Below are 26,507 nucleotides of genomic sequence, written 5' to 3'. Positions count from 1 at the left end.
TATAATATTAAAAACAAATCAACATTTTTATTTCTCTGAAACACAACTACATCAATGTAAGTTTTGCATTTTGTAATGATCAGTTTCATCTTTCATGAAGTTACTTGAAGAATCTTCAAATGGGAATAATTTTCAGAAAAGTTAAAAAATTGTTTTTAAAATCTGATGAATTTCTTGTCAAAAAAATCTTTGATGGTATGTGTTTCTCACAGTTTTGAAGGCAATTTTTTTTTAACGTTCAATTCCTAGAACAAAAATCACAACAAACTGTCTCTCAGACCACAGTGCAATCAAATTAGAACTCAGGATTAAGAAACTCACTCAAAACCACACAACTACATGGAAACTGAACAACCCACTCCTGAATGACTACTAGGTAAATAACAAAATGAAGGCAGAAATAAAGATGTTCTTTGAAACCAATGAGAACAAATACACAACACACCAGAATCTCTGGGACACATTTAAAGCAGTGTGTAGAGGGAAATTTATAGCACTAAATGCCCACAAGGGAAAGCAGGAAAGATCTGAAACAGACATTCTAACATCACAATTAAAAGAACTAGAGAAGCAAGAGCAAACAAGTTCAAAAGCTAGCAGAAGGCAAGAAATAACTAAGATCAGAGAAGAACTGAAGGAGATAGAGACACAAAAAACCCTTCAAAAAAAAAAAAAATCAATGAATCCAGGAGCTGGTTTTTTGAAAAGATCAACAAAATTGATAGACCACTAGCAAGACTAATAAAGAAGAAAAGAGAGAAGAATCAAATAGACACATTAAAAAATGATAAAGGGGATATCACCACCGATCCCACAGAAATATAAACTACCATCAGAGAATACTATAAACATCTCTACGCAAATAAACTAGAAAATCTAGAAGAAATGGATAAATTCCTGGACACACACACCCTCCCAAGACTAAACCAGGAAGAAGCTGAATCTCTGAATAGACCAATAACAGGCTCTGAAATTGAGGCAATAATTAATAGCCTACCAACCAAAAAAAGTCCAGGGACAGATGGATTCACAGCCGAATTCTACCAGAGGTACAAAGAGGAGCTGGTACCATTTCTTCTGAAACTATTCCAATCAATAGAAAAAGAGGGAATCCTCCCTAACTCATTTTATGAGGCCAGCATCATCCTGATACCAAAGCCTGACAGAGACACAACAAAAAAAGAGAATTTTAGACTAATATCCCTGATGAACATCGATGCAAACATCTTCAATAAAATACTGGCAAACCGAATCCAGTAGCACATCAAAAAGCTTACCTACCACGATCAAGTCGGCTTCATCCCTGGAATGCAAGGCTGGTTCAACATACGCAAATCAATAAATGTAATCCATCACATAAACAGAACCAATGACAAAAACCACATGATTAATTCAATAGATGCAGAAAAGGCCTTTGACAAAATTCAACAGCCCTTCATGCTAAAAACTCTCAATAAGCTAGGTATTGATGGAAAGTATCTCAAAATAATAAGAGCTATTTATGACAAACCCACAGCCAATATCATACTGAATGGGCAAAAACTGGAAGCATTCCCTTTCAAAAATGGCACAAGACAGGGATGCCCTCTCTCACCACTCCCATTCAGCATAGTGTTGGAAGTTCTCGCCAGGGCAGTCAGGCAAGAGAAAGAAATAAAGGGTATTCAATTAGGAAAAGAGGAAGTCAAATTGTCCCTGTTTGCAGATGACATGATTGTATATTTAGAAAACCCCATCGTCTCAGCCCAAAATCTCCTTAAGCTGGTAAGCAACTTCAGCAAAGTCTCAGGATACAAAATCAATGTGCAAAAATCACAAGCATTCCTATACACCAATAACAGACAAACAGCCAAATCATGAGTGAACTCCCATTCACAATTGCTTCAAAGAGAATAAAATACCTAGGAATCCAACTTACAAGGGATGTGAATGACCTCTTCAAGGAGAACTACAAACCGCTGCTCAACAAAATAAAAGAGGACACAAACAAATGGAAGAACATTCTATGCTCGTGGATAGGACAAATCAATATCATGAAAATGGCCATACTGCCCAAGGTAATTTATAGATTCAATGCCATCCCCATCAAGCTACCAATGACTTTCTTCACAGAATTGGAAAAAACTACTTTAAAGTTCATATGAAACCAAAAAAGAGCCCACATTGCCAAGACAATCCTATGCAAAAAGAACAAAGCTGGAGGCATCATGCTACCTGACTTCAAACTATACTACAAGGCTACAGTAACCAAAACAGCATGGTACTGGTACCAAAACAGAGATATAGACCAATGGAACAGAACAGAGGCCTCAGAAATAACACCACACATCTACAACCATCTGATCTTTGACAAACCTGAGAAAAACAAGAAACGGGGAAAGGATTCCCTATTTAATAAATGGTGCTGGGAAAACTGGCTAGCCATATGTAGAAAGCTGAAACTGGATCCCTTCCTTACACCTTATACAAAAATTAATTCAAAATGGATTAAAGACTTAAATGTTAGACCTAAAACCATAAAAACTCTAGAAGAAAACCTAGACAATACCATTCAGGACATAGGCATGGGCAAGGACTTCATGACTAAAACACCAAAAGCAATGGCAACAAAAGCCAAAATTGACAAATGGGATCTAATTAAACTAAAGAGCTTCAGCACAGCAAAAGAAACCACCATCAGAGTGAACAGGCAACCTACAGAATGGGAGAAGATTTTTGCAATCTACCCATCTGACAAAGGGCTAATATCCAGAATCTACAAAGAAGTTAAACAAATTTACAAGAAAAAAACAAACAACCCCATCAAAAAGTGGGCAAAGGATATGAACAGACACTTCTCAAAAGAAGACATTTATGCAGCCAACAGACACATAAAAAATGCTCATCATCCTAGTCATCAGAGAAATGCAAATCAAAACCACAATGAGATACCATCTCACACCAGTTAGAATGGCGATCATTAAAAAGTCAGGAAATAACAGATGCTGAAGAGGATGTGGAGAAATAAGAACGCTTTTACACTGTTGGTGGGACTGTAAACTAGTTCAACCATTGTGGAAAACAGTGTGGCGATTCCTCAAGGATCTAAAACTAGAAATATCATTTGACCCAGCCATCCCATTACTGGGTATATACCCAAAGGACTATAAATTATGCTACTATAAAGACACATGCACATGTATGTTTATTGCGGCACTATTCACAATAGCAAAGACTGGGAACCAACCCAAATGTCCACCAATGATAGACTAGATTAAGAAAATGTGGCACATATACACCATGGAATACTATGCAGCCATAAAAAAGGATGAGTTCATGCGCTTTGCAGGGATATGGATGAAGCTGGAAACCATCATTCTGAGCAAACTATCACAAGGACAGAAAACCAAACACCGCAAGTTCTCACTCATAGGTGGGAACTGAACAATGAGAACACTTGGACACAGGGCAGGGAACATCACACACGGGGGTCTGTCATGGGGTGGGGACAGGGGAAGGGATAGCATTAGGAGAAATACCTAATGTAAATGATGAGTTGATGGGTGCAGCAAACCAACATGGCACATATATACTTATGTAACAAACCTGCACATTGTGCACGTGTACCCCAGGACTCAAAGTACAGAACTTAAAGTTCAGAAAATATTTTATAATGTCAAAAATATAAATTATGCAATATATGTATACATGTAAGTATATATAAATAATTTACATCTCAAAAAAAATTATTCTGGGTCACAAAAAAAAAAGTTCAATTCCTGTTTTTTTCCGTATGAAAAAAAATTTCCAACAATCATTTACTAGTTTTCTGAAACTATATACTTTTTTATATCATTTTAAAATTTTTTAAATGTAATTATTTTAAAATTTTAAAATTATATATCATTTATGTAATTCTTTTGCATATAGTTATTTTAAATAATGTTATAGAACTCATATATTATAAAACACTAAGACATAATAATGTTCCTTAGAAAAAATATAGTGGCCCTATTATTATTATTTTTGTTTGTTTGTTTGTTTGTTTTTGAGACCAGAGTCTTGCTCTGTCGCCCAGGCTGGAGTGCAGTGGTGCGATCTCGGCTCACTGCAAGCTCCGCCTCCTGGGTACATGCCATTCTCCTGCCTCAGCCTCCCAAGTAGCTGGGACTACAGGCGCCCACCACCATGCCCAGCTAATTTTTTTTGTATTTTTAGTAGAGACGGGGTTTCACTATGTCAGCCAGGATGATCTCGATCTCCTGACCTCGTGATCCACCCGCCTTGGCCTCCCAAAGTGCTGGGATTACAGGCGTGAGCCACCGCGCCCGGCCTAGTGGCCCTATTATTATACTATGATGACTTTTTAAAATGGAATGCCATCATTTTTCCTAGAAAATTTATTTAATGCTGCAAGGCCAAAAATAAGGAAAGAAAAAATCCAACAGATCTTGGTTTAGGCTAGTGAAGTCCTTATGAGGTAACTGAGCTTGAAAGTTTCCATATTAAAATTTGTATTATTTCCTTATAAAATAGGCCCCCCATTTCCTTCATTTGGAATCTATTCTGTGGTTCTTAATCAATGACAATGATAATATCTTAAGGGTATACATAAAATGAGGATATAAAAGAGCTTAAGCAACTTGCTGAAGGCTATACACAGTTCATGGGAGAGCAGAGAATCTATTCCATATCTCTATGATTTCTTATATCATTCTGATTAATTAAAAATTCAGTTTAACCATGATTAGTGACTATATAGATCATAAGTAGTTAACTGTGCTCTTGACTACTTTTATGATTAAATTTTCACAATTAACTTAATTTTAAAATATTAATTTTCAAAAAGGAATATAAATTCAACTTTACAATAATTTTGAACATAATTAAATCTTTAGCAATTCAGATACCTCCAGGAACCAGATAAACAGGAGTTTTAATGAGTGAAATTTGAAGGATATAAGATAACAAGAAGTAATAAAAACTAGGGGGACCTCATACCCTGCCTAAAAGACAACTACAGATGACTGTTTAATGGGAATGCAGCCTAGGGTACTGTACATTTTTTATTTTTTTGAGATGGAGCCTTGCTCTGTCGCCCAGGTTGGAATGCAGTGGCTCTATCTTGGCTCACTACAATCTCCACCTCCCGGGTTCACGTGATTCTCATGCCTCAGTCTCCTGAGTAACTTGGTTGGACTAAAGGCTAATTTTTGTACTTTTAGTAGCCGTGTTGGCCACTCTGGTCTTGAACTCCTGGCCCCAAGTGACACATCCGCCTTGGCCTCCCAAAGTGTTGAGATTACAGGCGTAAGCCACCACTTGGCTAGAAAGCGTATTTTCATCAGAAATTTCTTAAGTGTTAACAGTTAATTCCAATTTCTAAAATCTCCTTAACAAAATCCATCTACATGGTATATTTGGCCCACAGGCTGCTGCCTGACAAACTCTATTACAAAAATTCCTATTATCACTATAGGATACTGTTGTTAAGAGTAGTAGCATGACCTAAATCTGTAGTGACTTTGTAACATCTACAAACAAGTATTTACCAAATGCCAAAAAGAAATATGAAACACTGAGTGAATAGAACTACATCACTGAATGAGATTTGAAATCTAAGTAGTAGTAGGTACCACAGAAATGAGAGGTCAATAGAACTCAGAAGCCGTCTTAATGAGTTAGACTATGAAAAATGACTAAGAAGACAGAAGAAAACAGGCTATTCTAGAAGAAATAATATAATAACAGAATCAAAGATGTACTGGTGTTATGACGAAGAATATAGGGGACAGTGAAAGGAAGATGTGTTTCAGAGAGTAATGAGAAATAAGAGGTAGCAAATTTCCGTGGATCTTGAAAGCTCAGCATGGTTTAGACTTGATATGATAGGTAATTGAAGCAATATTAGATTCTTGTATAAGAAAGTAATACATTTGATGTAGTGTCTTTTTAAAAATGTTTATCTGGTCATAGTATATAGAAAGGACTGGGGAGCAGAAAGTCTAGTATCTCAGTACTACAGGAATGAGGTGATTAGTGTCTGGATTCTGTTAGTGGAAATGTCCGAAAGGGTCAACAGTTTTCCATTAACTCACTTACTTGGATGAATCCTTAGTATTAGCTTGTTTATGTTGTGTGTGTGTATGTATGTGTGAGCTTGCTTTTTTTCAGTAACAAATTGGAGCTAGTCTGGTATAATAAAAAGAACACTAGTATAGGAGTTGAGAGATCAACATTCTAGGCCTGACACTGCCCCTAACTAAAGGCATGAACTCAGACCTGTCTCTTGACAGGTCTTACTGATCCTCAGTTCCCTAATCTAGCCAAGTAGAGAGAGAACCATAATATCATCATTTGAGGTTCCAGATCTCACAATATTTTTCCATTTCCAAAACCAGCCATTTGCAGATTTCAGACTTAAAAATCTGGTTTCTGACTTCTTTTGAAAAGTCAAAAATGTTGACTTCCTTGGGCCCACATTCTTAGGGCAAAACTCATTGAGGTTGCACAGGGAATCCCTTTCCAGGTTGGGCAAATGCTCTAGTTGCCACAGTCCCAGCATTTCCTTCTGTATCCTTGGAATGATGTCCAGTGTTAGATGCCATTCATCATGTTTTTGCTGCTGTCTTTGTTATAGTAGAGAAATGTATTTCTAAGCTGTTCTTTTTTATTCAAAGTAACAAAATGAAAGACAAAAAGAAAGACATACTTTAAGAAAAATAAGAGAAAGCCATCTTCATGGAAATAAAAAATATTCTCTTTTACTCGATATGCAAAAAAAAAGGGTATGTCAAAAAAAATCACCATTTAATTACCTTTTATCAGTTACATTTGAGTTTGGGAACCCTGCTCTAGGTAATGGAAAACCATTACAAAATATGTCTAAGGAGTAAAACAATCAGATTTACATTTTAGAAAGAGTACTTGTTATAGATGGAATGTTTGTGTCCCCTAAAAATTCGTATGTTGAAATCCTACTCCCAATGTGGATGATATTAGGTGGTAGGGCCTTTGAGAGGTGATTAGGTCATTAGAGTGGAGCCCTTGTGAATGGAATTAGTGCCCTTATAAACTCAACCTCCAGAGAGCTTCCTCACTCCTTCTACCGTGTGAGGTTACATAGAAAAGATGACCTATAAACCAGGAGGCAGGCCTTGACCAGACACTGAATCTGCCAGCACCTTGATCTTGAACTTCCCAGTCACCAGAACTGTGGGAAAAAAAAATCTGTTGTTTATATGCCACCCAATATATAGTATTCTGTTACAGCAGCCCAAATGAACTCAGACAGTACTCTAGCAGCATGTAAAAACTGGTCAAGAAGAGGGATGCCAGGGGAAAGAACATCTGTTAAAAGGGTAGTGTAGTCTCAAGAAGAGGTAATAAGGGCCTAAACTTACATGTTTACAGTAAAGAGGCGGGAGGATTAATTCAAAGTAGTAGAGTTGCTAAAACTTAGGGAACCCAATGATATTAAAAGAATGACTCCAGATTTTAGGAACAGTTGCACGGATGAATGGTGGTATCATTCACTTAGATAGGGAATTCATAGAAAAAGTCTTGTGGAAAGGTGAAGTAGTGCAGCACTACTCTATAGCAAGAACTGGCAAACTACAGCCCATTGCCCACGTAAAATTTTTGTACAGTCCACAGCCCATACATACTTTTATGTAATGGTGAAAGTAAAAGTAATGCAAAAATAATGGCTTTTACTTCTATAAACGGTTGAATAAAATTAAGGGAAAAACATATTTCATGAAATGCAAATTATATAAAATTTAAATTTCAATGTCCATAAAATTTTATTGGAACACAACTCATTCCTTTGTGCATTGCCTATAGCTGTGTTTGCATTATGATAGCAGAGTTGAGGGGTTGTAACAGAATGATTCACTTTACACAGTTGCTGGATGCACTACAAATTGCAGTGACAGTTATGACTTGTCAAGTGCTTCAAAAACCATAGTATACTGTTATACCACATTTGATCTTCCTGTCAAAATAAGAGAAGCATGTCACACTTTTAAGGCATTTAAAGTAGTATGTGAATTGTTTTGTTATCGAGTTAGATGGCAAACCATTGTACTATATAATATACATCGATACTACCAGACTAAGCACTCATCACATTCGCAAGACAAAGGAAGTTATCATCAGAGAAATCAGGAAAATATAAAACAAAGTATCTCATCACAGCAGAATTTCCACACAGACACACAGACACAGACAGACAGACACACACACACACACACACACACACACACACACAGCTGCAAACAAATTAAGCTTCCGGGTATCTCATTTATCCAAGCAAGGAAATCCAGTTACCCATGGGGAGTTAATTAAATTGTATTTGGCTGTAGCCACCAATGTTTCCAGAGAAAATAAACTTGTTTAAGAATAACCTTTCAGTGAGAATAACTACTGGAGATGAGGACACTGGGAGCAATACCAACATTCAACTAAAAAACAAAGCAAAAGACTTGTAGAGGTTTTCTTTGGCTCTTGATGAGCTGGCAGATATTAATGATGCTGCTTCGTTTTTTCTCAAGAAGTCAATTCCAAGCTTGAAATCACGGAAGAGTTAGACTCTATAAAGAGTCTCCATAAAATAATAATAAGCAAGAATATTTCCCAAGTTGAGAAAGCACCAATTCAGTATAACCTGAAGTGGAATCCGTTAAGATGTGTTGCAACTGATGGTGACAAAAATAAATGAAGACCAGAAAAAGGTTTAGTTGAACAAATTTACAAAGTTTGTGAAAGCATAGCTATTTAAAGCTATGGTACTTCACTCTATTATTCATCAATAGGGAAAACAATTTATCATGTATCACTGAACCAGTAGGGAAAACATTAATTTATCATGTATCACTGAATCAGTAATGTCACCAGTGAACTTCATTTATTCTCACAGATTTAACCATCATAAGTTCTGTAAATTTTGATCAGAAATGGAAACAAAATCTGGACTTGCCTTATGACACAGAAGTCTAATGGCTTAGTGGTTACAGAGTTTTATTGTGATTTTTTTGAGCTCAAGGTCACAAATGAAATTTTCTGAACAAAAAGAAATGCCTTTAACCACTACTATGGCTTTGGAAATTAAAATTTGCTGCAAATTTGATAGTTTCCTAATGAATCTGACTTAAAAGTCAAGGCAAAGCAGTGCTTACATGAGAAAATACTGCAATAAAGTCATTTTGACAACACTGTTCCAATTACAAGTAATAATGGCTTTATATACTTCCTGTGTTGTCAAATAAAAAGATCTCCCTCCATACACAAATTTGCAATAGATATATTTTACAAGTTCAAACTATAGTTCCTGCAGTGCTTTTCAGACCTCACTGCAAGTGCAAATGAAATTTCTATATTTCAAAATCCATTTAACCTTGCAATTGAGGAGCTCCCACCTAACCTTAAATTGGAAGTGGTTAATCTGCAATGTAATTGCATACTAAATAGCAAATATCAAGAAAAGTCTTGGGAACAAAACAAAACAAAACGATGTTTTTTGCCAACAATTACAGCTGTACTGAGAGAATTCTATTAGTGCCTTCCATACAATGAATATGCCCATTAAGATCATATACAATTGGCAGTACTTATTTGTGTGGGGGAAAAAAATGCCTCAAAGATGAAATTTGTAAAACTGCATTACAGGTCTGCATTAACAGATGAACATCTACAATAAATTCTAATAAGAGGATAACTTTGAATCTTAATAAGTGAAATGTTATCCCAAAAGAACTTTAAAATAAAAAATATAAATTAAAAAAAAGAACTCCAGTCTTTTCATTTTTTAATCACAATAAATTGTGTTCAATTAATGTTATCATATTTCAAATGTAGTAAAAAAAATGATGGACATTTATGTTCTCTCATATATATTTTTCCCTTTTCTATTAGGCTGGTGCAACATAACTGCAGTTTTTGCATTGTTGAAATTTGCTGTTAGATGCTCGAATACATTCTTAAATAAATGTGGTCATGTTATACATCATTTTAATGCACAGTTCTCTTTACGAGCGATTTTCTTATTTCTGAGTTCAAAATGGGTCGTAAAGCAGCGGAGACAACTAGCAACATCAACAATGCACTTGGCCCAGGAACTGCTAATGAACATACAGTGCAGTGGTGGCTCAAGAAGTTTTGCAAAGGAGACGAGAGCCTAGATGAGGAGTGTAGTGGAAGATGAGAAGTCGACAATGACCAATTGAGAGCAATCATCGAAGCTGATCCTCTTACAACTACACGAGAAGTTGCCGAAGAACTCAATGTCAACCATTCTATGGTAGTTCAGCATTTGCAGCAAATTGGAAAGGTGAAAAAGCTCGATAGGTGGGTGCCTTATGAGCTGAGCGAAAATCAGAAAAAAATCGTTGTTTTAAAGCGTTGTCTTCTCTCATCCTACGCAACAACAATGAACCATTTCTCGATCAGATTGTGACGTACAACAAAAAGTGGATTTTATATGGCAACTGAAAAGTGGATTTTATACAACTGGAGATGACCAGTTCAGTGGTTGGACCAAGAAGCTCCAAAGCACTTCCCAAAGCCAAACTTGCACCAAAAAAAGGTCATGGTCACTGTCTGGTGGTCTGCTGCTGATCCACTACAGCTTTCTGAATCCTGGTGAAACCATTACATCTGAGAAGTATGCTCAGCAAATTGATGAGATGCACTGAAAACTGTACTGTCTGCAGCTGGCACTGGTCAACAGAAAGGGCCCAATTCTTCTCCATGACAACGTCCGACCACAGATTGCACAACCAACGCTTCAAAAGTTGAACGAACCGAGCTATGAAGTTTTGCCTCATCTGCCATATTCACTTGACCTCTCACCAACTGACTACCACTTCTTCAAGCATCTCGACAACTTTTAGGAGGGAAAATGCTTCCACAACCAGCAGGATGCAGAAAATGCTTTCCAAGTGTTTGTTAAATCTCGAAGCATGGATTTTAATGCTACAGGAATAAACTTACTTCCCATTGGCAAAAATGTGTTGATTTTAATGTTCTTATTTTGATTAATAAAGATGTGTTTGCGCCTAGTAATAATTATTTAAAATGCACAGTCTGAAACCACAATTACTTACACACTAACCCAATATGTAGTATCTTTGATTCCGCCTCATGGCCTACAAAGCCTAAAATATTTATCATCTGATCCTTTATGGAAAAAGCTTGTCAGCCTATGCTTGATGGTGGTGCTGTTCCCAGTGTGGCATCACCTGGGAAGGTCTTGACAATGCAAATTCTCAGCCCACCCCACATCTGTTGAACCAGAACTTCTGAAGGTGGGCCCAGTATTTTTTAAAAACAAGCTCTTAAGTGATTCTATGCAAGCTGAAGTTTGAAAACCATTGCTCTAAATCAGGACGTTGGAGTGTTAGTTGTCCCCTTGGATAAATTATTTAATTCTTTGATTTAGTAAAATGGAGACAGTGTCACCTACTTCATAGAATTGTTGAAAGGATTAAAATTCAGTTTTAAAAATATGTAAAGTGTAGCATAACTGACATCAATAATTCTTAATAAATGGTAATTATGAACTCAATGGTATACAGCCCCCTATACCACCCCATGAGATATAATTACTAAATTTTCAGGATTTTTATGAGGCAGTTATTAAAACAGCCATTATTGAAATTATATAAACATAAATGAGTTATACTAAAACAGAAGAATTAACACTCAAAACCATCACTACTTACTTTACATTTTACTATTATATGTGCTAATGAGATTATGTCTGTATGGTGGATATGGTATATAATGATGTGCTACCTCTTATCTCTTCTCAACTCTGCATTCAGTGACACTATTTTAGTAGCTTGAAATGAGCCATGGGGGGAGTATTTACAACACAGGAAATTGACAGCCATCACAAATCAGGGCTATTTTGGAGAAAGGCGTTTAGTTAAACATTTACCAGCACCCTTCTAATTATCATTATTAAAAATTATAAAATGAGTTTTATTTTGAACTCAATGAGTTTTAATTAATTATGCATGTAGAGATGTCTACTAATCTGCTAAATACAAAGATGTAGCCCAGATATTAATAAATATATTTCAGTACCAATAAGTACCTAAAATCATTTTGTGAACAAAAAGGACTTTGGAATTTACAAGTACTGTTGACCCTTGAACAACGCAGGCACTAGGGGTACCAATCCCCCTCTCACTCAGTCAAAAATCCACACATAACTTTTAACTCCCTAAAACCTTAACTAATAGCCTAATGCTGACCAGAAGCCTTACCAATAACATAAACAGTCAATTAACACATATTATGTATGTTATATGCATCATATACCATATGCATCAAATACCATATTGTTACAATAAGGTAAGCTAGAGAAAAGAAAATGGAAGGAAGAGAAAATGTATTTACTCTTCATTACATGGGAAGTGGGTCATCATAAAGGTCTTCATCCTTATTATAGTCACTCTTGAGTAGGCTGAGAAGAGGAGGGGATCATCTAGCTGTCTCAGGTGCGGCAGAGGTGGAGGAGGTAAAAGGGGAGGCAGGAGAGGCGACTCACTTGGTGTAGCTTTTATTGAAAAAAAAATCCACATGGAAGTGGAACTGCGCTGTTCAAATCCATGTTATTCAACGGTCAACTGTACAGCCAATCGTAGCTAAGAGCTCAATTTAACCACTTCCATTTATCACTAACCTAGTCCTTGGTTTTAACTCCTGAAATGCTTCTAGTTACAAAAGCTATATAAATAGAAGCACTGAGAGAATTATTTCACCTGCAATTTGAATCCAGCATCCATATCTTAGCCAACATGAGAAATTGTTTTTTAGGTCATTTATTCAGACAAGGCTAAAGTTGGTTCAAACCCTTAAGTTGCTACCTCAAGTATACATTACCATTTGAACACTAAAGAAAAACAAGTTATATAGAGATTATATTTAAGATACCAATGACATGGAGTATATTTCAAACTTCAGTTTCAAGGAATCACAGGCTTTTATAACTGAAATAGTCTTTATAACTATATGGTTTGAATGTTTTTGTCCCCTCCAAAACTCATGTTGAAACTTAATCCCCAACACAACAGTACTGGAAGGTGGGGCTTAATGGGAGGTGTTTAGGTCATGATGGCTCTGCCCTCATAAATAGATTAATGGTATTATAAAAAGAGCTTACCAGAGTGGATTTTCTCTTTTGCTTTTCTGTTGTGTGAGGGCACAAGGTTTCTCCTCTTTGGAGGACACAGCAACTAGGCCTCATCTTGAAACCAAAGACCAAACCTGCAGGCACTTGATCTTGTAGTTACCAGACTCCAGAACTCTGATAGAATAAATTTCTGTTCTTTATATATTACCCAGTCTGCAGTATTCTGTCATAGCAGCACAAAATGGACTGAGACAATAACCTATTCTAATATATTCATTTATTATTTACATCTAGGTAAATACAGATTGAGTATCCCTTATGCAAAATGCTTTAGACCAGAAGTGTTTCAGATTTTGAAATTATTCAGATTTTGGAATACATGCATGATACTAACTGGTTTAACATCCCTAATCCAAAAATCTGAAACCAAAAATCCAAATGCTACAATGTGCATTTCCTTTGAATGTCATGTCAGCATTCAAAAAGTTTCAGATTTTGAAGCATTTCAGATTTTGGATTAGGGATCCTCAACCTGTACTTTTATTTTATTTTAGCTACTGAGTTGTATGAGTTCCTGATTATTTTTACATGTTAACCCCTAATCGGATATATGGCTTGCAAATATTTCCCCTCATTATGTAAGCTGCCTTTTCATTTTGTTGTTTCCTTTGCTATAGAGAAACTTATTAATTTGATGAAGTCCCATTTGTTTATTTTTGCTTTCGTTGCCTGTGCTTTTGGTGCCATAAACAAAAAATCATTGCCAACACCAATCTTATAGAGCTTCTCTCCAGTATTTTCTTGCGCGCATCTTATGCTTTTCAAATTCAAATCTTTTGTTTAAATCTCTGACCCATTTTGAGCTGATTTTTGTATATGGGATGAATAAGGATCCAATGTCATTCTTCAGTATGTGGATATCTAGTTTTAACAACAGTGTTTATTGAAGAGATTGTCCTGTCCCCATTGTGTTTCCTTGGCTTTTTTTTTTTTTTTTTTGAAGATCAATTGACTGTAAATTCTTGGGTTTATTTCTGGCCTCTCTATTGTGTTCCATTGATCTATGTGTCTGCTTTTATGCCAGTACCATACTGTTTTGATCACTACAGCTTTGTAACATGACTTGAAGCATGTAGTGTGATGCCCCTGGCCTTATTCTTCTTGCTCAAGATTATTCTGGCTATTCAGATCTTTTGTGGTTCTATACAAATTTTAGAATTGTTTTGCTATTTCTGTGAAAAGTTTCACTGGAATTTTGATAGGGATTACATTGAATCTGTAGATCACTTTCAGTACTATGAACATTGTAACAATATTAATTCTTCCAATTTATGAATATGGGACATCTGTTAATTTTTCAAATTCTTTCATCAATGTCTTACAGTTTTCAGCATAGAGATCTTTCACCTTCTTGGTTAAATTTATTCCTAAATATTTTATATTTTTGCAGCTACTGTCAATAGGATGGTTTTCTTGATTACATCCTCAGAAAGTTTGCTGTTAGTGTATAGAAATGCTTCTGATTTTTCTATGCTGATTTTGTATCCTGAAACTTTACTGAATTCATTTATTAGGTCTAATAGTTTTTGTCTTTTTTTTCAAGGAGTCTTTAAGGCTTTCTATGTATAAGACCATGCTATCTTTAAACAGATCATTTTACTCTCCAATTTGAATGCTTTTTTATTTCTTTTTCTTGTCTATTTGCTCTGCTAGGACTTCTAGTACTATCTTAAATAGCAGTGGCAAGAGTGGGCATCCTTGTTTTTTTTCTCAATCTGAGATAAACCTTTCAGATTTTCACCATTAAATATGATGTTAGCTATGGGCTTGTCATATAGGACCTTTACTATGTTTAGGCATATTCATTCTACACCAAATCTGTTGAGAGTTTTAAAAATGAAAGTATGTTGAATTTTGTCAAATGCTTTTTCTGCATCAACTGAGATGATCATATGATTTTTGTTCTTCATTCTGTTAATGTGGTGTATCACATTTATTGATTTGTGTATGTTCAACCATTCTTGCATCCCACGGATAAATCCCACTTGATCATGATGTATGATCCTTTTAATGTGATGAGACTGCAAATCAAACCACAATGAGACACCATTTCACACCAGTCAGAATGGCTATTATTAAAAAGTAAAAACAAACAAACAAACAAAAAACAGATGCTGTAAGGCTGTGGAGAAAAGAGAATGTTTTTACACTGTTAGTGGAAATATAAATTAGTTCAGACACTGTGGAACGCAATTTGGAGACTTCTCGACGAACTTAAAACAGAACTACCATTTGACCCAGCCATCCCATTACTGGGTATATTTCCAGAGAAAAATAAATCATGCTACCAAAAAGGCACATGCTCTTGGATCTTCATCGCAGCACTATTCACAATAACAAAGACATGAAATCAACCCAGGTGCCTATCAATAGTGGATTGGATAAAGAAAATGTGACACATATATACCATGGAATACTATGCACCCACAAAAAAGAATGAAATCATGTCCTTTGCAGCAACATGGATGGAGCTGGAGGCCACTATCCTAAGCAAATTAACATAGAAACAAGAAATCCAAATACCACATGTTCTCATTTATAAGCGGAAGCTAAGCACTGGGTGTACACATGGACATAAAGATGGGAACAACAGATACTGGGGACTACTAGAGGGGGACAAATGGAGGGAGGCAAGGGCTGAAAAACTACCCACTGGGTACCATGCACACTACCTGGGTGATGGGATTATTCATACTCCAAACCCCTGGGTGATGGGATTATTCATACTCCAAAGTGTCACATAACATGCCCATGTAAAAAACCTGCACATGTACCCTCTGAACCTAAACTAAAAGTTGAAATTATTTTAAAAAAGGAACTAATACCAATCCTCCTCAAACTCTTGCCAAACAATGAAGGGAAATACTTCCAAACTCATTTAATGAGGCCAGCATTACCCTGATACCAAAGCCAGACAATGATACTACAAGAAAAGAAACTACAAGCTAATATCCTTAATAAACATAAATAGAAAAATCCTCAACAAAATACTGGTAAACTGAACTCAACATCAACATGTATTTTAAATTAAACTTTTTCCTTATCAGTTATCCAAACATTTGGCTATCTAAAATTACATCAGGTTCCCAAAGGACTGAATCTTCCTCCTTCATTCCTCCTGATGTTCATGACTGGATATTAAAATTTAGGTAATTCTGATGGCTGTTGTTAGTGCCACCAATAACTCCAGAATTGCTATGTTCAATCTCAGGTTCAATCAGGAATTTCTGGAGAGCATCCACACTATTTCCCCAAAGTCACCTAGAAATTCCAAGATTCCACTATGAAAGCAAAATCATTTTGGTTCTTAAAAAGAGTTAAGGCTATTATAATTTTTCAAATAGTAGTAGTACAGACTTCAGAATATGACTACCAAGGATAGTGAATTCAACCCTTCTCCCATATGAAAAAAGATATATACAAAACAGATATAATGCCAACATAAGAAAAATTTTTAAATTTACCAATCTAGCATCTATGCTTTTTTGAAATCATAAATTTTAGTAATTATCAGCTTTCAAAAATATTTTATCACCCTGCCTAGACTTGCAAAGATCAGGCAAAATTAGTATTTATTATTTAGCTATGAAAACCATTCCTGGACTTGGAAATACAGGCAAAATAAAATGACTATAAGTTTGATACCTATCTACAGAGAAAACTACAACTCCAGGAATTAAAAATATAATTAGAAGCATACCTATAATCTAAAGAAGTCTCAAATTCACAAAGTCTAAGAGTAAAAGTGATAAAACCATTCATCAGTAAAGAGTATTGTTTAGGCAAAATGCCATGCAAAATTATAAAATCATTCTAGACTCACTCTGCATGACAGACATTATAAAAATAAAAATTGTACTATACTAAGTCACAAAGACATTAAAAATGAAATGTCAGAGAAATGTGAGGCACTATGGTGAAATTAAAAATTATTCTTAGACATGAAAACAGCACATGTCCTTCCATGTAAAATGTAACATTAAAATAGTTTTTTTAATTTGTAAATTAAAATATATTTAAAATTTTAAAATATTTTCTAAAATGTAATATCTGTCATGCAGATTGAGTTAAAAATATTTTTAAAAATCTACGTTTTCTCGCAGATCTTTAAACAAGGTGAGAAATACAGCATGACTATACCTAGTGAACTGTTTCCACTTATTATTCACTTAGCCTTTACAACTGACCTCCATATCTACTAAACCTCTTAAAGTGGCTTTTTAGAAAAATATACTGGGTAATATCCTAACCAAAGCACTTAGAGCCTGTTCTCAGTCCTTATCACCCTCCTGACTGTTCTGAAAAAACAGACCTTATTGACTATTCACTCTTTCTTAAAACCAACCATATACCAATTCTAGTCTTTCACTCTGACTTCTGTGTTTTTCAGTGTGAAATCATACCATTCCTTTTTCCCTAACTACAGAAAACTAAGGAACCCCATTCTTCAAGATTCTTACCATGAACAATTTTCCTCTTTTTCTTTGTTGACTCTTGTCCTCTGATCTAACTTCAAATATCACCTCAGGATATTTGTGGATAACTTCCAGATCTCTAATTCAAATTGTACTCTCAAAAGTTAAAATAAATGTTTGTTAACTATTTTTTATCTAGTTTCAGTCAGTCAACACGATTTTTCTATGTAGCTACTATGTGCCAGACACTAGTGTTAGAAATGTATTCAAATCCTAATATGACAACGTCCTTGTTATCAAGGAGCAGAGACTAAAGGACAGACCAAAAAGTCTAATGCAATAGGTCCAAAATTGAGTATCTAAGTTTCCTCTTCCTGTTAACTGAATATGTATCAGGAGATTCTCGTATCCTCATTATCACCCAGGCTAAAACCTGTGACTCTCAATTCCACACTCAATGGGTTGCCAAGTAAATCCTATTCTTTATTTGCAATATTCTATTCCCATTGCCATAACATGGTTCAAGCCATTAAACATTTTCGTCCAAACTCCAACAATCTTCTGAAGTGTTCTGTAGTTTCTCATCTAATCGATCCTGCACTCAACTGACAAATTTTCCTATACCACAGATGTGATCCATCACTTAACTACATAAAAATGTTTAGTGGTCTCTCAATAGGTAAGTCAGGTTAAAATTCTTCAGCTTGGCATTTTAGATCCTACATTATCTGGTCATTAGCTATTACTGTACTACTTTTTCATGTCTGTTACCCACTATTTCCTTACCTTTTGCTCTAGCCAAACAATGCTGTTTAATCATATCCTGGAAATTCATAAAATGTTTCCTATCTCTCTATCTTCATTTATGTCATTTCTCTTCCAACCCCAGACCAACTCCATTCTGATTAACAGTCTCATTTCTACCTTTAAGAAGTTTAACCCACCTTTGGTTCAAATAACACCATTTCTCTAAAACGTTCTCTCCATTCTCTGAATCTATAATATATGTAAAGGTCTTTTATATAACTTATACTTTTACTTTGATTATAATTTGTGTATGTGTCATACTGTTCCTGCTAAGATTATAAACGTGAAACATGAATATCTTTTTATCTTTGTCCTCCCAGTACACTGTAATACAGTACACTGCACACTGTTGATATCCAACAAACACTAAATGTATGTTGAATCTGAAATATGACATATACATAAAATAGTAGCTATGGCCATAAAGTTATATAGGAATTTTCTTTCACTCTCTTGTGTAGGAAATTATTGCCATGAGAATTTTTTTTTTTTTTTTTTTTTTTTTTGAGGCAGAGTTTCGCTCTTGTTGCCCAGGCTGGAGTGCAATGGCATGATCTCGGCTCACTGCAACCTCCGCCTCCCAGGTTCAAGTGATTCTCCTGCCTCAGCCTCCCAAACAGCTGGGATTACAGGCGCCCACCACCACGCCCGGCTAATTGTTTTTTTGTATTTTTAGTAGAGACAGGGTTTTACTATGTTAGTCAGGCTGGTCTCCAACTCCTGACCTCAGGTGATCCGCCCGCCTCGGCCTCCCAAAGTGCGCGCCCGGCTGAGACTATCTTTAAAAATCAACCTTATTTATTTCTTGAGACAAATTAAAAAGCACTTCTCCCTCCCCTCATCATTAACCAGTATACCTTCTACCTTCTTATGTGTACACGAATTGTTATACTAACTTCCTTGGCTCAGATATAAAACTGTTACCCAAGGTTTCAATTTTAAATTATCATATGTACCTACTGATCATACATGAAACTGCCTTACCATTGAAGAGAGTTTAGAAGGAAATAGATTGCCTGAGGTTGACTCAAAACCTACCTACAGTGTACTGGGAGGCATGGTACAATTATACCTTTCTGTTTCTGCTTATCCCCCAACTAGATAATATGTACCAATCCAAATGTTTGTTCAGATGAAGACTATATCTTCAGGTTCAAAAGTTGAAAATAATAGGTGGCTTTAAGTTCAACAATTTGCCAAAGATCTACTGAATTTCTATTTGAAAAGCACTGTGGGGAACACAAAAAATAATAAGACACTTTTCATCTTCTGGGACTCATGATTAAATGCACAGCACACACATAAACAACTCTATTATATGGTAGATTATGTAAGTGCTAAAAAGCTTCTAACAAGGTACAAACAGTGCTTATGAAGAGACAGATTAACCAAAGAGTATCAGAGATGGCTTCAAAATGAGAGATAGGTTTCTATTTGGTCCTTTTTAAAAATCAAGCAATAGCATTCAAGATTTTGAAGATTATTTTTAAGTAGATAATTTCGTTTCTTTTAGGTATTTTTATTCACCAGTGTTGTAACGGAATTGGATTTTTTCCACTGAAAAAGTACAGATTTAACATGTAAGCTAAAATGTTAAATGGATTGTTTAAGGCTCACCTGGAAACATGGGAAAATATATTTTGCAAGCCAAACTTGAACTTACAGTCCAATATCAGATAGGGTTATTGGACATACTGTATATTTCCTTTGAACATACACACATTTATCTGTGTATGTATGTTCAAAGGAATTTTATTTCAAAGTATATTTTATCTGTGTATGTTCAAAGGGAACACACATAAACGTGTGTATGTTCGACGGAAATATACAGCTTGTCCAATAATCTGATATAATACCTATTTAAAAATCTACTTTAAGAGAAAGGGAGACACGCATAAATGGGCCACCCAATTTTTACAGAAATTTGTTCAGCATAACGAGTACTCAAGTTAAAAAGAAAAAACAACTTAACTGAAAATAAAATTCAGAGCCCTAGACCTTTTTTGATTCATACCACCTCCTCCGTCAACCCTGGCCTCTTCCAGATATATGGCCAAAGGTCGGGATCAAAGCCTGAAGCATTTGCTGTTCCAGAAAACTCTATGGACACCATTCCCAGGTTTAGATACTTCTTGAAGATTCTGAGTTGCACCACCTAACTCTGAACGTGTTGAGCACTGTATTAACAGATGAAAGGACCACATTCATCTCAAGCTTTAAATAACTCGCACAGAAGGGGTGGGAAAAGTCCCAGCTGACAGATGCCAAGGGAGCAAATTTTAAAAAGAGGAAATTATGACAGACAGGAGTGGAAGCAAACTGGGGAACTTAGTACAAGTCGCTACTATTAAAAGAAACTTTGAGCTCTTAATTACATGACAGCATTCATCAGACATTTCTGTGATTACTGAATGTAACAGTTAAGCAATAGATGATGTAAAAAAATTAGGTCAAATGTATATATCGTTTTATAAAACATATTTGCTCTTAAATCTCTCATCCAAACCAATCTCTTCAGATTAACTATAAATACAAAGGAACTAAAATCAGATTATGCAGATTAGACAGGGGGAAGCTGGGAAAGAATAACTACCATGTAAGTTCGGTAACAACGTTACAGGGCGCAGTTTCCTGCTACAGAAGACGGACGAAGGAATCCAGAAAATAGGCTGGGCACAGGAATATTGCACACTGTAGTCACCCAGCACTAATTCAACAGCTAGCGGCTCTATCCTGCCTCACGTTCCTCGTGGCCTCTGACAAGTCATCCTTTCAACCTATGAGGCTGTCCGCTCTCCCCCTTGGAAAATAATTTCCGTGCAGGTTGTAAGATCTCCCTCACAAACTACTTGCTTCCACTTCCCCGCCCAGGATAAGGAGTCTCCACGACGGGGAAAGGTCGCACTGACAGAGAAGGAAGTTACACGAAGTGGTCGTGGTCGGACCCGAGCCTCGAGCTCAGTAGACGCGGGGGAAAAGGAAGCGGGCGGCCTCTGGAGAAACGGGGATGGAGCTGCAGATGAGAGCCCGCGAGGCAGGCTCCGTGGTGCCCGGGCACCGGCAGGAAGAATGGAGGAGGGGAGGCGAGGCTGCGAGGTGCCGGGGAGCCGGGCGGCGGTCCGGCCCGCGGCCGACCCCACCCCAGCCCGCGCTCGGGACCCTCCCAGCCCCGGCACCCGGCGTGCGTTCCGCGTGCGCCGACTCTCCCCGGAGGAACAGCCACTGTCTCACACCCGGGGACTGGAGAAATCCGGCAACTTTGCGCGAGAAATGCTTCCCACCCTGCAGCACGCCGAGAAAGAAAAAAATGTCAGGCGATGACGGCGGAGGAAGGATGACTTACCCATGTTGCTCCCCGAGGGTGAGGAACCGGCGGGGCGAGGCGAAGGTCTCCGGTGCGGGCGGCGCGGCTCTGTGTCCTCCCTCTACCTCCGTCTCTCCCGCAGCCAGGGAGGGACCCGCGGGGGGCGGCCGCCGGGGAGGAGCAGCTGGTGTTGCTGCAGGCGGCGCGGCCGCGGCGGGGACGAGCGGCGGGGGGCGGGGCGGGGCGGGGCGGGGCGGGGCTGGCGGGCGCAGCCTGCGGCGGGCGCGGCTCCGAGCGGGCGGGCGGCGGAGGCGCGGGAGCCGGCCTGAAGAGCTCCGGCCCCGACTCGCGGCCCACGAGCGCCCCGCCCTCCCCAACGAGCATGCCCAGTGCCTTTTCCACCCCTCCCTCTGTGGCGAGCGAGGCTAAGCGTGCGGGTGGGCGTGTGTTTGCAGACCGGCTGCAGCCGCGGCGGAGGATCTTCATGGCGGCCGTCTGAGAGGCGGAGGGCGGGCCCGGAGAAAGCAGGGAATGGTGATATTGAGCCCGATCTGCTAGCAGAGGACTCACCGCTGCCTTGCTTTCCCACCCTGACCCACCAACCCCTCACCCGGAACCCGGGCCTGCCTTCTTTACGGGACGACCGGGCCGCACAGGCCGGAATTAACCGGAGAAGAGGCTGGGCCGCCGCAGAGCCGGGAGGGGTGGTGGGAAGCCAAAGCTGACGCCCCGACACGAAGTTGGAAAGGACGTGTAGGCGACTAGGCCTGCGCCTCTTGGGGACACCTGCGGACGCCCGCTGGCAGCTGGCTGAGGAGGGGCCGCCGGGAGGGCGCTCGATAGCAGGCGTGTCATTGGGACACTTAAGTCTGCTCTAGCTGTGGCCAGCTTAGAAACAAAGGTCCCGGCAGCGAGGAGAGCGCCCGCCCCAGGATTTCCTCGAAGAGTGTGTCGTTCTCCCTCCCGGAGGAGCGCGGCCTTCCGTTCCCCGGAGGGCGCTGGAAAGGCCCTTTAACCGGGGTGCCGTCGGGCTCCATCCTGCTCTCTGTGAAAGCGGGAGGAACTACGTTCCCCAGGCTTGAAAATAAGCGTCCTGCTGGGTTGGCTGCGGCACTGCCAAAGCTAACCTGGCGGAGGTCCTGTGATCCCGGGGCCGCCGCCCGCTCCCACCACCACCACCTCGGCCTCGGGGAGGACCTGAGCAGGGCTCTCCCACTGAGGGCGTCCTCCCGGCTGGGCATGCACGTGAGGCCGGGGCTGGCTTCGGTCCTCTGCCCTGGGGTAGGAGGCTGGAGGAAACCGATTTCTCTGCACCCTAATCTTGCCCTGGCTCCTCCTGAGTGGGGTGAGGAATCTGGTCGCTCTCCAAGGCTACAGCGACCGCAGTCCTTCAGGGGAGACGGTGCAGTCAGCAGTACAACCTGTTGGAGAAAGATAGCTGAATCGAGGTGTCTTTCCCCTGTCAACTTTCACTCGGTCAATCCAATGTTGAGAAAGGGCTTTTTTTGTTTGTTTTTTAATTAGTCGCCTGTTCTCACAGTCATCAGTTTCTGCTTGGTGACTAGTATTTCGAGCACACAAATCAGAAGCGACCCTGTAATTTGTTAAGCAAAGAGCAGATTTTATGTGATTTTTCTACAGCAAGAAACGATAATTAAAAAGGTTTGGTAAAACAGGAAAATACAATTTAACTGCTGAAGTCAAATATATGGGACTTTTCTGATGCACGAGACTATCAGGCACCTCACTCTTAGGATGTTCTTCTTGTTTGCCTCTTAAAATAATCGCACTACATTAGTTCCCTAGGGCTGCCGTAACATACCACAAATTGGGTGACTTAAAACAACAAATTATTATCTCACAATTCTGGAGGCCAGAAGTTTGCAATCAAGGTGTAGGCAGGGCTGTACTCCCTCTGAGGGCACTGGGGAAGGATCTCGTCCATGCCTCTCCTAGCTTCTGATAGTTTCTTGGCATATGGTAGCGTAACTCCAATCTGAACATAGCTGTTCTCCCAGTGTGCTTGTGTGTTCAAATTTCCCTTTTTAATAAGAACAACAGTCATAACGGATTAGGGGCGAACCATCCTCCAGTATGACCTCATGGACGTTAATTATATCTGCAATGACCCTATTTCCAAATCAGGTCACATTCTAAGGTACTAAGGCTTAGGACTTCTACATATGAATCGGGCCAGCCTGGCCAACATGACGAAACCCCATCTCTAAAAATACAAAAAATTAGCCAGGGCCAGGCACAGTGGCTCACGCCTGTAATCCTAACACTTTGGGAGGCTCAGGAGGGCAGATCACTTAAGTCAGGAGCTGGAGATCAGCCTGGCCAACATGGCAAAAACCCATTTCTACTAAAAAATAAATAAAATAAATAAATTAGCTGGGCATGGTGGCACGTGTCTGTAATCCCAGCTACTTGGGAGGCTGAGGCAGGAGAATCGCTTGAACCCGGGAGGCGGAGGTTGCAGTGAGCTGAGATCGCACCACTGCACTCCAGCCTGGGCCACAGAGCAAGACCCTGTCTCAAAAAAAATAAAAATAAAAATAAAGAATCAGGGAGGGGTACACAATTCAACCCATAATACACCAATGCAGACCCCACCCTCAGGGCCCCTCACTGCCCCCACATCTGGCCATGTTACACATTCATTTTATTACTCCTCCAGAAGACCAGCCTGGGCCTTTGCATTGCTGCTCATCATTTTTTGTTCATCTCTCCTTAACACTCATTAATCTCTTTCAGATTCTCAAGTTAACTTGCTTTATTTTTCCTACTTCCTTATCTAATTACATATTACAATAATTTCATAGAGTATCTTCTATCATTTATTTGGATGTACGCGTTGAAATTAGCAAAAGCAGCTGAAGTGGCTTTCTCATCTCCCATCTGACACTAGTTAAAGTGCCTTTTTTGTTCTACTTCAATCTAGAAGCCATCTCCCTAGCCTTCCTGCCAATTAAAACCAAAGGATTGTTCAGGCTTAGTGCATATACTGAGTCCTAATGCACCGATGTTGTAACCATAGTGAGAACCAATACTGATTGTTATATGCAGAAGTGAATTACTTCCAGACTGGTATATTGCCTACTCCTTGCACACACAATGCCACCTCCCTTCCTCTCTCCTTTCTTGTTCTATTATAAGAATATAATGTTTCTGTCTCATATCTTTACTTTCTTCCTTTATGTCTTTATTCAAAAGTTACCTGCATGATGTTTTCCCTAGTTATCTTTTCTAAAATTTCAACACTGCTTCCCATTTCATATCCCCACTTCTATACTTTATTTTTTTTCCTTAGCAGTTATCAATAAGATAATATATATTTTGCTTTTGGACTGTCTCCCACATTTAAATGTAAGTTCTCCTAGGGAAATAATTTTTGTCTGCTGTATTTACCATTATAACCCCCGTGCCTAAATAGTGCTAGCACATAGCAAGTGCTTAATAAAAATTTGCTAGGTATGGTGGCTCACACCTATAATTCCAGCACTTAGGGAGGCCGAGGAGGGAGGATCACTTGAGGTCAGGATTCTGAGAGCAGCCAGTACAAGATAGCAACACCTTATCTCTACATCTCTTGACATCCCTGATGTCAAGAGACTCTTCCAAAATCGATCTACTAATACCCATACTGTATGTTAGGCAATGGTCAGGATTTTATCAGGCCTGCTACAAAACAAAGGTAGTTCTGGCCCAGTGCAAAGGTTTTCAACTTCAGTCTAGGAAATGTCATATTTATAAAGTATCACAGATTTATTTGAATAACAATTTCTGTTGAAAATTGGTTTATGATTACTAAATAGCTGTTATGGGGGAGTATCAAGGAAAATGTCTTTTAGAAAAGATCAGAAGCAGTACATTTTGGCAAGACTTATAACTTACCTCATTGATGCATGTAAGCTTAAAGAGGTTAGAAGGTGATTTAAATTCTTTAGAGGAAATCTATTAGGAGGGGCAACACAACAAGAAGTGGAAAGAGAGGAGAGAATGTTCTTTAAAAGTATAATAGGGAACTGATTGCCTCCTGTTCACCATGATGTTCTGAATATCATTTAAGGGAATTTCACTGGAGTAGTTAATTGAACTTTGCGGTGATAGAAAATGATTTGGCAGTGAACAGCCTTCTGCCTAAACTGTTTATTTTTCAGAGACTTCATTGGTGAGATCAAGTTAGTCCAGGTTGAACAACTGAAATGTCTTAACCTCAATGTAACCTCTTTCTCCCCCGCTCTCCATTTATTTAATATTTTAGCCATTTTCTAAATGTTGTAAAATCTAAATTGTTTTCATAGGCTGTCACCTCAAACTAATGTCTACATGCTTCAGGCAACAACAGACCTAGATTACATACAGTTTTTAGATGGGATATACCACTTTAAAATCAGTCATGTAGTTATTGAACATTTCTTCTGAGCTCAGCACTGTGCTAGATGCTATAAAAGAACAGCTATAAGGGCCAGGCGCGGTGGCTCATGCCTGTAATCCCAGCACTTTGGGAGGCTGAAGCAGGTGGATTACGAGGTTAGGAGATCGAGACTATCCTGGCTAACATGGTGAAACCCCGTCTCTACTAAAAATACAAAAATAAGCCAGGCATGGTGGCGGGCGCCTGTAGTCCCAGCTACTCAGGAGGCTGAGGCAGGAGAATGGCGTGAACCTGGGAGGCAGAGCTTGCAGTGAGCCGAGATCGTGGCAGTGCATTCCAGCCTGGGCGACAGAGCGAGATTTCGTCTCAAAAAAAAAAAAAAAAACAAAAGAAATAGCTATGAGTACATATCATGCAAAA

The 26,507-nt window shown here is 38.7% G+C and overlaps 1 protein-coding gene across 11 annotated transcripts in view; it reads right to left on the bottom strand.

Moving 5' to 3' along the window:
* RAP1GDS1 (Rap1 GTPase-GDP dissociation stimulator 1) overlaps positions 1-22,010 on the bottom strand; it is a 173,675-nt gene extending 151,665 nt beyond the window's left edge. For 3 of the 11 annotated variants that reach the window (XM_016951900.4, XM_016951901.4, XM_016951903.4), the window contains exon 1: positions 21,746-21,961. In XM_016951900.4, the coding sequence (XP_016807389.3) occupies positions 21,746-21,749 (4 nt within the window). In that variant the 5' untranslated portion in view covers positions 21,750-21,961. Of the gene's footprint in view, positions 1-21,745 lie in introns of all 11 variants that reach the window. The other 8 variants (XM_001165560.7, XM_054683209.2, XM_063809697.1 and 5 more) reach the window with 6 other exon arrangements.
* Between the last annotated feature and the right edge of the window lie 4,497 nt (positions 22,011-26,507).

Source organism: Pan troglodytes, chromosome 3 (assembly GCF_028858775.2).
Source record: "Pan troglodytes isolate AG18354 chromosome 3, NHGRI_mPanTro3-v2.0_pri, whole genome shotgun sequence".
NCBI lineage: Eukaryota > Metazoa > Chordata > Mammalia > Primates > Hominidae > Pan > Pan troglodytes.
The sequence above is the reverse complement of the archived record's forward strand: the minus strand, read 5'-3'. Positions and strand labels throughout refer to the sequence as shown.